General features: G+C 33.8%; 1 protein-coding gene across 1 annotated transcript in view; it reads left to right on the top strand.

The window, feature by feature from the left end:
- LRP1B (LDL receptor related protein 1B) overlaps nt 1-15,815 on the top strand; it is a 1,810,989-nt gene that overhangs the window by 1,541,575 nt on the left and 253,599 nt on the right. Inside the window, exons 52-56 of the mRNA XM_049711954.1 lie at nt 2,246-2,374; nt 5,515-5,637; nt 8,094-8,234; nt 9,356-9,543; nt 15,300-15,483. Coding sequence (XP_049567911.1) covers nt 2,246-2,374; nt 5,515-5,637; nt 8,094-8,234; nt 9,356-9,543; nt 15,300-15,483 — 765 coding nt within the window. The remainder of the gene's footprint in view (nt 1-2,245; nt 2,375-5,514; nt 5,638-8,093; nt 8,235-9,355; nt 9,544-15,299; nt 15,484-15,815) is intronic.

Below are 15,815 nucleotides of genomic sequence, written 5' to 3'. Positions count from 1 at the left end.
AGAAAGAAAAACTCACAGAGGTTAATAAATTTGCCTGAAGTCACTCAGTGAATCAGTGATGACAGAACTAGGAACAGAATTCAGGTTTCTGAAATACTTACTAAATTGGATAGTAATTCTCACCAATCAAATATTATATCTAAGTAGGTACCCAAGATGGATCTGGTAGAATTCCTTCAGCTTGTCTTCCTTCTCCCTTGGGATTCATGTCCCTGAGAAAGGCAATGTGTCTCCAGATGACAGTGGTAATTATGGAAGGAAGCCATGAGTTTTTTCCTTGGCTCATTTTCTTTTAAATTGACGATGATGTTTTGGTATGCTCTTAACACAGAATCTGTTGAAACACTTTAAAGGGAGCCAGAAAATTAGCTGCAAAGAGCTTTATACCATTTTATAGTTTTAGGTATCTTAGTAATTATCTAGTCATAACCCTCATTTTAGAGTGAAACTCAGACACTAGTCATCTGCAAGGTCATACAAAGTTAAATTTCTCAACAGTAAAATCAATGCTATATCTATTATGCCTCCCTTGGGAATAAACTGGAGTGATAATAAGAAAGTAGACAAGGGGTGCTAAATGTATCGAAACTTCCGTAGCAGAAAGAATGCAATTTTTTGCATCTCCAGCTAAATAATAAAAATATTATGGAAATTAAAGCACTAACTGAGAGTCTAATAGTGAAAGTGACACTCTATGTTCTTATGACAAGCTTAAAAAATAGATAAGGAGGAATAATGTAAAAATAACTTGTAGGAAGAGAATTTTATTATAGAAAGTACTAAAGACAATAGGTAGCAAGTAAATTCATTTTTAAATTAAAGCAACATTTGTTTAATAGATTTTCTTTATAATTTCTTCCAGTAATAGATATCATATTAAACTCATTCTATTAGCACTGATACTCAACAAATAAGCAAATCTGAATTACCTGGGGGACTTTTCAATATTCACTTGCCATTCTGTCCTCCCAATTAAAGTATATGTAGGAAGAGACATGTTTATGTTGAAAAAGATCACCAGGAGGTTCCACTTTGTCACCCTGCTGTACTCCCATATTGATAACATTGCATTAAAATACATGTTCTTCTCATAAAAACTCTGTGGCTGAAAAGTAAGATGATAATTGGTAATCCAATTAAAGTAGCTTTAAAGGTTTGGAAACAACTATCCATCAATCTAGGCAGTCATATTTTCTTCTTGGAGATACTAACATTTTTTTAATAATTCTTACAACTTGATTTTTAACATCTATTCTATGGGTAGCATTTGGTCACAAGAAAGTGAAATTAAAGGGAAGTTAAATTTGGGGGCATGTTACTGATTTACTCAACAAATATTTTATATACATAACAAATAAACCATTCAACATGTATAACTGTACTTGGGGCTTGGGAAATACCAGGAGAATGAATCATTTTCTAATTTTACTCGATTACCCTATGCCCATATAAAGAAAAACAAGGAGAAACCACCCATGACCCTTTGAATTTACAGTCAACAAGCATTTCTTTTTTTTTCCTGTATACATTTGAAAACAACATCATGCAACTGAAGGAACATTGAATTGATAGAGTGAAGAAAAGGTAGATTCTGTTTATTAAGTGTGTAAAAGCAAAGGGAACATGCATACATTTATACTTTTCAACAACACAAGGTGGGGAGGAACAGTAATGATATTACTGGTTAAGAGAAGATACTTAGGAATCAAAAAGGTTTTGGACTCCCAGTTCAACATGTGGCTCCCTCTGCAATTTGTGACTTCCTGCAAGCTTTCCAACATCTCAGAGCCTCAGTTTCCTTTTCTGTGAAATGAGACTAATAATAGTTCTACCATTTGGGGCAATTGTGAGGACTAAATTAGTTAATGTGTTAAGTGCTTAGCAAAGATTAAGCAATAAAAATGCTGTTATTATCCTTATAGGTTCAGTCCTTTTGAAATTTTATCTCAGTTTATTCACAATGAGATTTCTATGTTTTGCTACATTTTACAGGGAGAACATACTCATTATTTTCTGCCATGTAGCTTTAAGAAATATAGTACTTGCTACTGAGAAGGAATGAATTCTGAGAGGAAACTGTCCATAGGGGTTGGATAATATGTGATGATTCCAAATAACTACAGTTTTTTCCTTGTCAGTGGCATTCTTCTGCTTCCCTTCTTGTCTATAGGAAATGAAATTATAGATCTTTCTCAGCGGACCTGCTGTGTGTGATCTTAATGGCATTTTTTTTGGTGGGTTTCAGGTGCCATCACCTGTGCGCCTGACATGTTCAGCTGCCAGGGCTCCCATGCCTGTGTGCCCCGACACTGGCTGTGTGATGGTGAAAGGGACTGTCCAAATGGAAGCGATGAGCTCTCCACAGCAGGCTGTGGTATGAACACTCATGGGGCTGTCTATGAAAGAAAGCTGCTGCAGCATCCTCAGACAGTTGCTTTTGTAGTACTCACCATATCACCTTTGCTCTCACTTTCCCAATCCCTGGACTCATACGTAGTATCAGAATTAATCAGGTGGGATGTCGTCATCACAGAGTTCAGCAACCCCTCTAACCACTGTTCAGAGTGTTTCCAACATGAACAGAGGGATTACCCATTTTAAAACTGGTTTTGATGCACAAAGATTTTTCACTTCATTCCTGAGATAATTTAACTACGCTGTGTATGTGTGTGTGGTGGGTTTGTTACTTCCTTTTTAGCATGTTCCTCCACCCTCCCACCCCACACTCCCCTTGAAGGCTTTTAGATTGTCTATTACAGATACTCTGTAAATGGCTGCTGTGATCCTAAATAACTACTGATAAGAAGGTCAGTAAACACCTATTAGTCCTACGGATAGGATATTAGCCCTTAGGTCAGGTAAAAATAGTATGTATATAGCTGAATGAAGCTGGGGAATCAGAGGAACAACTTTGGAGGCCAGACAGTTTACTAAGTTTCTAACCCTAGGTCACCTCAGGAAATTTTCAGGGGATTACTCAATAGTAAAAATTTAGATAAGTTCCTTTGCATGATCAGGAGAATGAAGGGACTGAGTATTTGAATGCTGATCCCAAGGTCACATAGGGGATCTGTTGAGCAATTTATTAGGAACAGTGCTGTGAACTCTGCTTATTAAAGTGAAGTCTACCAGTCATCTCTCTGATGACCTGTCTTCAGGTCTTTAAAACTGTAATTGAAGCCATAATGTAATAGTGTGTATATGTGGGTGTGTGTATATGGGGGATATTTAAAGCAGAGAAGGAAAAAGAAGACTTTGAGGCAGGCTTGTGTGCACAGAGCTCATGCTATTGTAGAATAAATCAGTTTGATCTTGAAACTGATATGTGTGCCTGTAAAGGTCAATGGGGCCACTGAGGGCTACATAATAAAGGATTATGCATCAATTCAGGGATCCAGATGGTCCCTGTATACTGTTGCTATTGTAGCAAGTTAATGCTCCAGGACACATATTAACACTTCTGGACCACATGGGTGCTATTAAGTAAATTATGTTAAAATACAACAAATTGTACTGAAGTGACATGAAAGCATTAATTCCAAATAAGCCCCTGTTGCTTAGTATCTTAAAGAATAATTCATGCATTAGAATTGGCATAATTCACTTGAGTTATATAAGCTGTCACACAGTTAAAAGTTAGCGTAGTGATTAGTAACTGAATTTTACTCTGATTATAATGGGCAGTTTTGAATGCTGCTCCTATGTGGCTTCTGTATCATTTTTGAAAATAAATTTGTTTAAAATTAGTTACACTTGATTAAATTTAAGTAATTCTTTTTGTTTCACCTGCTCATGTCTCTTTTTAGTCATTACTGAGTTTTGAAAGCAGATTTCCTTTTTTCATGTAGTGTGGGGCAGTTTGGGGATCGGGAGCTGATAAGCATGTAAAAGAATAATTATAATAACTTAAGTGTCAGAATGATACATAGAAAAGATACTAGGTCATCACAAATAAATATTGTGTAAAAAACCTTAGAAGTCTCATGGAAGGATTTCAAGAAAAGTAATAACGTTATCTCAGTTGTGAAGGAAAAAGAGAAGAAAGAGAAGTGTTCTAGGTAGAGCAAAGTGCCTATTAAGACATGAAGGGGAGAGATTGGAAGGCATGTAAATTTTTTCAAGTGCCCATTATACATCAGTTATTTTGGTAGGTGCTTTTATTTACATTATTGAATTTCCACGGTATCTCGGTGAAGTGCTTTTGGGGATCTTCCAAAGATAATTGTTGTATAGATAGGAATTGAAACAGCAACTAAGAATGTACTGAGTACCTAAAATGAGCCGATCTGCTTCATATATCTTATCTAGTTCTTGCAGAAAATTTATCAGATAGGTTTTATTATCCTCATTAAACAGATAAATAAACAGATGCACCAAGAAGGTAAATAGTTTCCTTAGAATAAAATATGAGTTGAAGAGCAACTTTTTGCAAAGCCTCCCCCTTTCCAGTGTACTGTAATAACATGTAGAGGATTCTTTTTGCTTTCACTTAAAAAAAATTAAGATATAATTGACCTAAAATATTGTGTTAGTTTTAGGTGTGCAACATAGTGATTTGATATGCTTATATCTTATTACAAAATGGTTACCACAACAAGCTTAGTTAACATCCATCATATAGCAGATTCTTAACATTTGAACTATCCCAAACCTTGAGTCATATCATAGCATTTACCCTTTCCATGTAAGAAAAGTAATTAAAATATTTAAATGATCAAACTTCTATGATGCTATACATATACTATTAAAGCTTATTTCCTCTGTACGAGTCAGCTGAAGTTTTACTGCACATTTTAATCAGCCATTTTTCCTGCTGGTTAAGACCCTTGCTAGAGAATACTTTCATGGATCAGTATTCCAAAAGGATTGAAGTTCCATTTTATGGATCGATATTCCTAATTTAGTGTGGTACTTATGGTTGGGCTCATCTCACCATAGATCTTAACCTATTTTAAGACCCCATTGAAGTCACCCCAAAGTTTTATCTTCCTCTTGAAAACAGTAACTTTCTTAGCCCTTTTGATTTTCTTTTCACTTCCATCATGAGCATTAGCACTTGGTGGTCTTTTCAGGTCCATTTTTCACAAAGAAACAGGTTTTTATCACTTTACTAGCTTTACTACAAGCATGAGGAGAGAAAAAACCCAGCCACATTATTATAGTTGAGTGATTTTTTATCACATATGAACCTTTGAATTCATCCTTCGGCAAACTTACAAATTGCTAAATGGCCTGAAATTTCAAGGTCACTCTAGAATTGTTGAACATATTAACACTAAAACTTTGAATTATATATATTTATATTCATATATTCAAATACTACTTATAATGAAATACATATATTAATATATATTATTAATTGATATATTGAATGTTTAGCTAAGTTTCCTTTTTTAAATAACCTTGAATTATTGAGTGTGTTGAGTACAATAACATACATTTCCCAAACTCATAAAGTAGGGGAAGATAAAATCGGTGCTCATCTAACTTAATTTCTTGTGATGTCTTTCTTAGCTCCCAATAACACATGTGATGAAAATGCTTTCATGTGCCATAATAAAGTATGCATTCCCAAGCAATTCGTTTGTGACCATGATGATGACTGTGGAGATGGCTCTGATGAGTCACTGCAGTGTGGTAAGTATATATAAACTTTTCATGGAGAAAATTCTCAGGCTGAGTAACAGTCTTTTAAAATGACTCCAGGAATATATAAATAAATAACAAAAACAAAGAAATACATTTCTTAATCTCACTAAGAACATGTAACTTCAGTAATATAGACACACCACATATAACCTCTTTAAACTCTACCATAATTGCACACCTATTTGAAAATTATGCCTACTTGTTGTAGTGTATTCTTATCAAGAACCACACTGGAAAATGTTGATAAAAATGTGTTTGGTTTTAAGTACTTTGAAATACCTTTTATTTTAAAGACAATATATAGCTGGTTAGTTCAGTCTTACAGCCAAATCAATATTTGAGTGAGGAAAAAAGAATACAGTTCACAGCTATCAGAGAATCTAGATACTTAACATTTTTCTTTTGTTTTATCTTTTTATACATGTATTTACTTGTTAAAATTTAATGTTATTATTATGAAATTTATCTTGTCACATATATATTTATCTAACCATCATATCTATATAATTTATATATGAACACATATATAACTTTTGTGATAAAAATTAGTATATTAAAAATTCCCAGTTGATATTGAAATATGTGAACATAGTATTTTTGTAAAATATTTAAATGTATACATGAATAAATATAAAATGAAAAGCTGTGAAATCCACACATACCTATGAAACGTAGTAGATTTAGCTTCCCTTTGCCCTCCCTATGCAGCATCTATCAGTTACAGATGGAGGATAAAGTAGAATCTCTAGCTTGGATGACTTGGAGGATGGTGTTGCTGTTAATGAGCTTTAGAATGAGGTTAAGGGGCAGTTTTGCTGGTGTGGGAGAAGAAATGTAACAAATAATTAATTTTGGACATTTTGAATATGAAGTGTTAATCAGACAATCACATGAAGCTGTATAGTGAGTGTTTGAAAATTTAGTTCTAGAGTATTATCAGGACAAATAATATTAACCTGGTGGCCATCAGCATAAGGGTGATACTCAAAATATGACAAAGAATGATAATACCCAACACTGTAGAAAGGAAAAGGGGAAAACCATATACTGAAGACTGAAATAAGGGCTTACCCTGTAACATTTTAGAGTAGAACAGAAGAAAACTTTATACAGAAAGAGGGTGAAAAGGGAATAGCAAAAGCAAAGTTAGAAAGAAGCCTGGGAGAGTGGATTATGAATATTAAGTCAGGAAACTATTTCCAAGGTAGTATGGACAACAGCATCAAGCACTGGAGGACAGTGAAGCAGGTAGGAGCCAGAGACACCTGTGAATTTACCAACTGTCACTTGATATTTATTAGCTCTGAGAGGAATTTCAGCAGGTAGATGTTGCAGAAATGAGACTTTAATGAATGAAAGTAAGTGAGAGCAAAGAGGTAAGTAAGTGAAAGGAAGATTGAGTAGGGACTTCACTGAGCAGGGAAGAAGGGACATGTCTTGTTAAGAGTTATGTGGATGGATTTTGTTGTTATTGGACTAGGAGAGATTTGAACATATGTATTGAGTGAAGAGGAGAAACTAGTGAAGAATGAGAGGGTGGGAAGGAATACTAGGGAAACTGGGGATATTTTAGAGCTATCTAGTTTTGCCATGCAATATGATAAACATCTCAATTACATAATCATTGTTGAATCTTTTTTTCTGCTGAAATTTTATTTTTAAACCATAAAAATCTTACATTCTCTCTTCAAAAGTAAAATATTTGCCTACATTTACCAGAAAGTTTATAATAGAAATGACATTTTTTATTGTTAACAAACTCTGGAAAAAAACCAATCTAAAACTTCATAATATTCAAAATCAAATGAGTTTTACTTACAAACCAGCTTAGATATGAACATTAACAACTGATTGATGGATACTGTGTTTTGAACAAAGCCTTTTAATGCCTCTAAGAATCAATATGTAGGATAATTACAACAGTTTTGTGCTTATTGCTCTATGAATTGGATTTTAATTTTCTCATTTTAACAATTTCTTTACACTTTTAATGCTGCTTCCCAAACATAAACGTGACATTATAGCTTCTGAAAATTATTATTATAACCCAGAATCAGTTCATCCATATGTTCTAGTACTGTACCTAACCAAGCTTAGTCTTGAAAATAATTTTGAGTAGCTTTCATTTTGTTTTCCATTCTAAAGGAAATCTTTAGGATACAGATAATAAGTGAACAGAGGTTGTATACTTGTGTTGCATTCTTGTTTCCTTACTTAGAAACAAAATAAGAGTGCCTCGTTTCCAACTTTGTTTTCTGGACTTTAATCCTACTTCCAACCACAAATATCTCTTGCAATTATTGTAACTGCCCTAGAAAGAAATGAGAAACATTTCCCATAAGAGGCCTGGGTAACTCACATGGTTAATTAAGTTTAGTGTACATTATGAAATAAAGTTTTAATGAATATTTGTTATATGAATTGGAATGTTTCTTTGTCTCCAGGATACCGACAGTGCAATGCCGAAGAATTTAGTTGTGCTGATGGACGATGTCTTTTAAATACTCAGTGGCAGTGTGATGGAGACTTTGACTGCCCAGACCATTCTGATGAAGCACCTATAAACCCAAAGTGTAAAAGTGCAGGTACAGAAAATATATAATACTATGTTTATTCCAAAATTTGTTTTTTTAAGGCAATATTGTGACTCTGTTTTTTAGTCTCATATAATATTCAGTGAGAGGAAATGCAAATAATTAAGCATGTGATGCTTCTATTGATACCATGCAGGATCCTAGTAACCAACTTTGTTTTGGAGCTAGTTATAGAAGTGTAAGTCTGTGCCCCAAATATGAAGATTTGTGGCAATGAACCAGATGAATTCATCATCCTCCTCCTTTAAAGAAGTCATTTTTTCTTAATATATTATTTTATGTGAGGATAATTTTCTTGTATGGACCTACTTGAAAATTTAATCATAAAAGAAATTGAGATTTACTGAAATAGAGTCAATATTATTCAGACTTAGGCAAAATGAAATAAATTGCATATCATTTGAACAGAAATATATACATAGCCAAACTTGGTCTATTTTACACTTTACTATTCCAAAGATTGAATACATAGTTATACATTTTAGAATAAACCCAATTACTTTTTTTCTCATGTAGTTTACATGTTAATAGGCATTCTTTTATCATGTATGGTAATGAGTAATGTTTAAATCATCAGATTGTGAGTAGCTGCAAAACTTGAACTCCTTTCTATAGCTATATTTGTGACAACTATAATTTACCGCAAGTATCTTTTTTATGCCTGGACTTAAAAATATCAATGTTATATATCCAGGAAGAAAAAGAACTTAGGAATATCTAGCTATTCCAGATTCTTAATTTTTAGTGACGTATAATTTCTCGGAGACTTTTGGCTTGTGGGAAATGTCAAGCTATCATTACACTTTTGAACTCATTCTTCACAGTATAGATGAAGACAGAAATACTCCATTAATTTTAGTATAGGTGCTTATTTTGATTGTTAAATTTCAATGTAAAGCTAGATTTGCGGTGTGTTGAACATGAAAGTACAGTTTGCCCTTGATTTTCTTCATGTATAAAATATTACACTGAATATAAAGCATTTTATATGTACATATATTTACTATAATTTTTGACAGACAAGTCATCATATTTGTGAATGTATTCAACAATTGTAGTATAAAACAATGGCATGCTCTTTATGTTCCATTTGTTTTATTTTCTTTTTCCAGAACAGTCATGCAACAGTTCATTTTTTATGTGCAAAAATGGCAGGTGCATTCCCAGTGAAGGTCTTTGTGACAATAAGGATGACTGTGGTGATGGATCAGATGAAAGAAACTGCCATGTAAATGAATGCTTGAGTAGGAAAGTCAGTGGATGTTCTCAAGATTGTCAGGACCTTCCAGCCAGTTATAAGGTAGGCACGCATCAAAGACAGAAAATCATCTGACAGGTTAGAATTTGGGGCAATAAAAATGATTTCATCCAATATAGCTGTAAAACTTAAAGTCATTATAATATCATTAGTTAAAACTATTTAAATGGAGAGTTTCTGTGTGTGCAAACCATAATAATAGTGTGGTATATAAATTGTGAGAATATACTCATGGAGACAAAAAAATCAAAATGTTTTCTAATAAATGCTGATCATAAAGAAAAAAGCAAAGGACGACCAGTGTTTGAGGAAGGTAACTGCTGTTAATAGCTGCATAAATGTTTATGCAACTCTCTTAAATTCCCGTTGCTTCCTTCGTTTCCCCTCTCATACATCCTTGAAGTGGAATGGGCTAATCATTTATGTACCACAACACTGGAGAATACAATATTTTTTCATATAAACAGGAAGAAAAAAAACAGAGCACATGAATTATTAGGACTGAGTGCAGGTACACTAAAAATAAATCATGCCTAACATTCTAATTGCTTTTTGTTAGTCCCATTTTCCTGAAGAATGTGATTCACTGACAAAATTGATTGACACAAATAGCTTTTGAAAACATCTCTGTTTCAATATGTTGGAACGGAAGATGCATACAAAAAATAATATTGAAGTGGTGCATTAGGTTAAAATCCATTATGTAAATGTGGGAAAACCTCAGTAAAAGCAATTCAGCTGGAAATTAGTGTTTTTAACTGGACAATAGCTCTGTATGAATCAGCAAAAGGACATGGCTTTTACGAACCACAGAGGCAGTCTAATCCAGTTAGGAGTAGTACAGAGTTCAGATTTTGTTCTACTGAGTTCTGCACTGATCAGAACATACCTGGGGTACTGTGTATATTTATGGACATGACACTTTAAGAGGAACCTTGACAAACTGTACTGTATCCCCATTTGTACAGCCAGTGGCATAAGGGGGTCTGGAAAACACACCTTTGGAAGAAGTTTTACCAAGAGAAAAATGGCTAGTCAGTTGTATTTAAATATATGAAGTACTGGAATAGGGAGCATACCTTTCTGAGTTGTTTCAAATGTTGGAAATAGGAGTTGGGAAGCAGATTCTGTATAAGAAAGACTTTTTGAACATTAGAATTCTCTACATTGGAATGAGTTGCCAAATTTCTCTCATCTAAAAGTATTTCAGTTGGAACTAAGTGACTTTCTTTAAAAGATGCTAGAGAAAAAAAAAAAGTGTGTATTACAAAGATGCTTCAGTTTTTCCTTGACAGCCTTGATATTCTATGACAAGTCAGTTCTATCTAATGGTAAATTCACCAAACAACAGCTCTTAATGTGATGAGTATATATGAGGTAATTAATTTTGGCAGTAACGGTTTTGAAACCCAATGAAGCAGAAAAAATGTTATTGGTGATTTATGTACAATCAATATAGAAATGTTTCCAAAAAAGTCAGGGAATGTATTATAGAATTATTAAAGGTAATAGTTTAAATTTTGTCATGTTATAAATAATCTATTCTTATCATATAGAATGTATATCTATCCATCTATCTGTCTAAAATTTAAATTTCAAAGTAGATTTGTGTTTATCCTGTGTATATTTTTAATCTGTCATAATCTTGGTGGTAAAATCTAAAAATTATAGAATATGGAATAGTCACCTTTTGACATAACATCAAAAGTACAGTGTAATTTTTTTTTAATGCCTGCATGTAAGAAATACTGAGTGCCCAGAGATTCCATATTTGGAAAACTAGTTTTGGTAGAAGTAAATCTCACTCAGAAAGCCATGATAAATCATACTATTTTAATTACTTTATAAGATTCCTCACAGAGAAATAATTGTTTATTGATACCTTTAAAATATAATTATTTTCTGACTTCTCTGAAGGAGTCATAGAATGAAATGAGAATTCTAGGTAAAAGAGACAAACTGTTTAATTATTCAAAAGGCAATGTATATGATACCTGACAAAATTGCAGTGGATAATGTTCCTTAATATACAAACATGTCAAAACTAATGAATAGGGCTTCCCTGGTGGCGCAGTGGTTGAGAGTCCGCCTGCCGATGCAGAGGATACGGGTTTGTGCCCCGGACTGGGAAGATCCCACATGCCGCGGAGCGGCTAGGCCCATGAGCCATGGCCACCGAGCCTGCGCGTCCAGAGCCTGTGCTCCGCAACGGGAGAGGCCACAACAGTGAGAGGCCCGCGTACCGCAAAAAACAAACAAACAAAACAAAACAAAAAACTAATGAATAAAATAAAACATCTACTGGGGGAAGCAAGACCAGTTCAAAAATGAAAGGAGCTAGGATGAGAATCATAAATAAGAGATATAAGCAAAGATTCAAAACAAATATTTTATATATTGTGTTGATATATATGTTATATTTATATTATATATGTCATTTTAAAACATATATATAATATGTTATATTTCTGACAATTTATTTATAGGAGATTGAATAAAAAATGTTATATACAACAAAATGCTTATCTATTTGGGGAAAAAAGTGTTAGCTGGTGGGTTTCTCTTTTTCAGAGAATGGGGAAAACTATCCAGTAAACTATTTCTCATTACATTATCAGCAGAACATGACAACTCCTCCTTCAAATTCTGCAATAAAATGAAAATTGCTTATAAAAGCAAAATTTAGACCTTCTGGACTATGAACAATTTGCTGTAAAACAAATACAATTGATTTAACTATTCAAAAGGGAGTAATAACACAACTAAGCAAGAATCTTATTTGGATGGAATGGTAACTTACCATGTGAAAATAAATGTACTTTTGGGAGATAAATAAATTTTAATGTGTATAAGATAACCAGTATTTTAAAATATCACTAAAAAGCTGCAAATTTTTCTGAATGTAATAGGAAAACTTTGGATAGCTATATTTGTTTCTGGTAGCTATATGTTTCTCTATAAAAATTAATATAAATCAAGACAATTTGAAATAGTTCTTGATTATGAGAAATATTAATATGACATTGAATATATATATCTCACTTTCATAAAAATTTTCTTTTTAAGTGAAAATGAAACATTTTTAAATTTTTTTTTATTAAATATAGATGAATCTCTCATCTTATATCTCTGACACAAATGATTATTATTTTTTCATTCAATTTATGAATGTTAGGTTAGTAGAATTTCCCATAAATGCCTTTTAATTATTTGGGAGCAAAAAATGTTTTTGTTAAAACAAGGTTAACAAGACTGGGGAGGATATTATCTTTTAAAAAAATCTTCTCTTTTAATAAACACATTAAAAATACTTACTCTACACCTTAAACATCCTAATTTCATTTGTTTGCAGAAATGTTCATTGCATTTGGTAACTTTTACCTTCAAGAAATTAATTTTCCACAAATATGTTTTTATCCAAACTGACTATTTAATATAGTAGTTCTATAAGCCTGACATTAGCCATTCAAAGTAATTTTCAGAAGCCATATTAGAATTCGGACACTATTTCTTTTCATAGTACTCTTTTTGAGAGGAATTTAATGCATTCTATAAAATGTCCTTTCACCTGTCCTGAAGCGCCCCTTGAATTCAACTATACCCTGTGTCTGCTTATGTGTCTCTGGGTTCCACATGATCACATGTCTGATTTCCAGTTCTTTTCAGTGATATCTTTTTGTAGCTTTTCAGTTTTGTTTTTGAAAAATTTATTTATTTTTTTAAGTGTGGTAAAATATACAACATAAAATTTATCATTTTAACTACTTTTAAGTATATATTTCAGTGACATTTAGCATTTCTCTATTTTTTTTTTTTTTTTTGACATAGGATAAACACCAATTCCCCTGACTTCCTCATCAGGTAGTAGGATGAGTCTTCTCAAAAAAAGTAATATTGGGCTTCCCTGGTGGCGCAGTGGTTGAGAGTCCGCCTGCCGATGCAGGGGACACGGGTTCGTGCCCCGGTCCGGGAAGATCCCACATGCCGCGGAGCGGCTGGGCCCGGGAGCCATGGCCGCTGAGCCTGCGCATCCGGAGCCTGTGCTCTGCAACGGGAGAGGCCACAACAGTGAGAGGCCCGCGTACCGAAAAAAAAAAAAAAAAAAGTAATATTGTCACAGGCTCAAATATTATGAGGAGAATTTGGAAAATTAAGTTGTGGATTTTGCTTTGATTTGCTGGCTTGCTAGTGGATTCTGGGGATTACAAAAAATTCTTTATAATCTTAGGATTATTATTGTATCTAATAATCTTAGGATTATTAGATAAATATTGGTGTAAATTGTTAATGATAAAAGTGCTAAGAGCTTAAAGAGATTTGTTTCTTGTTAAAGGACTTAGAAAAAGATATTCAGGGCTTCCCTGGTGGCGCAGTGGTTGAGAGTCCGCCTGCCGATGCAGGGGACACAGGTTCGTGCCCCGGTCCGGGAAGATCCCACATGCCGCGGAGCAGCTGGGCCCGTGAGCCATGGCCGCTGAGCCTGCGCGTCCAGAGCCTGTGCTCCACAACGGGAGAGGCCGCAATAGTGAGAGGCCCGCATACTGCAAAAAAAAAAAAAAAAAAAAAAATGATATTCATTTATCTTTTGAGCACTTTCAGGTGAAGTTGATGCTCCTTCTCCTCCACATAATGAACACCATTTTTTGTACTTAAAAAAATTCTACCCCTCAATTAATTGTTTGCTCATTATTTAATAATAAGCACATATCTCTCTCTAATATTTTCCCAATAGATACAAAGGCGCAAATGTTTACTATGAATAATTCTTGAATACTAGTTTTTCTTGACAACTTAAGAGTTCCTACCTAATTCACTATCCTATTCAGTACTCACAAGTTCTTTTATTCAAAGGCCACTAAATAGTCTTGGTGAAGGTTAACATGTTCACAATCATCTGGCCAATTAAGGTTCGTGTTGTATAATTATAATTCCGTATGCTACTTGACAGGGACTGAATATAAAACTGAAAGACCAATCACCGCCCCTTTTTATTTTCAGGAATGCAAAGACATATATGGTATGACATTGTACTGAGAACTGATATGCCAGTTAGTAAATATTACATAATCATTAGAGGGTCATATAGAACATGATAGAGATGATGGAAAAAAAATGATTTGATGATGCACATTGATTTAATTATGAAGGGGAAACTATGTTAATTTTATTATTTCTCCAGACATCATATTTGGTTAAGGACTCAGACCCTGGCAATAAATATTAATTGAGCCTTATTATTTGTTAAAAATTACAGAGAGAATCAGCTCTCCTTCTGGCTTTATCTACACAATTTCACCTTTGTGCCTCTGGGTTTCTCATGGGTTAACTAATAATAGTGCCTATATTATAGATTTCTGTTAAGACTCTAATGAAATAACATACGTGACAATATTAGTAATTCTCAGAGCTCCACTTAAGGGTTAATCCTTATGATTATTAAAGTCTTCTAAAAACACAATATAATGCAATAGAAAAAAAAATACAGAAGAAGCTGATGGTTTAGTTTTGTTTTCCTTGCCATTCTCTAGCCAACATGGTTTGCTGATTTATGTTGGTTAGCTTTTGTAATCTTGTCAACCTCAGAAGATCAAATGATGATATTTGAGAGAATCCTTTTTTAACTTAAACTGTATGTAATATATGTAGTTCTTATTAAAGTTTAATTTCTGGGGGACAGAAAGACTTGGCATTATCTATTATTAACTGATTTTCTTGCTTGAATCACGCTAAATGGATATCCAATAGCAAGAGACAGTGACAATGATATGAATTTATTATGCTTGTTTTTCATTCTCCAGTGCAAATGCTGGCCTGGATTTCAACTGAAGGATGATGGTAAAACATGTGTAGACGTTGATGAATGCTCTTTGGGCTTTCCGTGTAGCCAGCAATGCATCAATACATATGGGACCTACAGGTGCCTCTGTACAGATGGATATGAAATACAACCTGATAACCCAAATGGCTGCAAATCACTCTCAGGTATCGAATTGAACTTGTCCACTGAGTCAGCCTCAGTTACACATATGGATCTGATTTTGTAGCTATTCTTGTTGAATTCATTCCTCATTGCTGTTTCTAAGAAGTCAAAATTCTCCTCTACTTACCTTGATATGGAAATTTGTCACTCTGATATTGCATGTTGTCCACACACTGCTCTGTTTTTAGTACCATTCCAGTGTGGTCCTGTGAATTATTAAGTGTTTTCTAGATTTTGAGAACAAGTAAAAACTATATCTAGCACTGCTTCCTGTATCACAGGTTCTTGGGAGCAGGTTTGGCCAAGGCTATTAAAGAGCCTGTTGTGACAGCGT

The sequence above is a fragment of the Orcinus orca genome, chromosome 7 (genome assembly GCF_937001465.1).
Source record: "Orcinus orca chromosome 7, mOrcOrc1.1, whole genome shotgun sequence".
NCBI classification, from domain to species: domain Eukaryota; kingdom Metazoa; phylum Chordata; class Mammalia; order Artiodactyla; family Delphinidae; genus Orcinus; species Orcinus orca.
The sequence above is the reverse complement of the archived record's forward strand: the minus strand, read 5'-3'. Positions and strand labels throughout refer to the sequence as shown.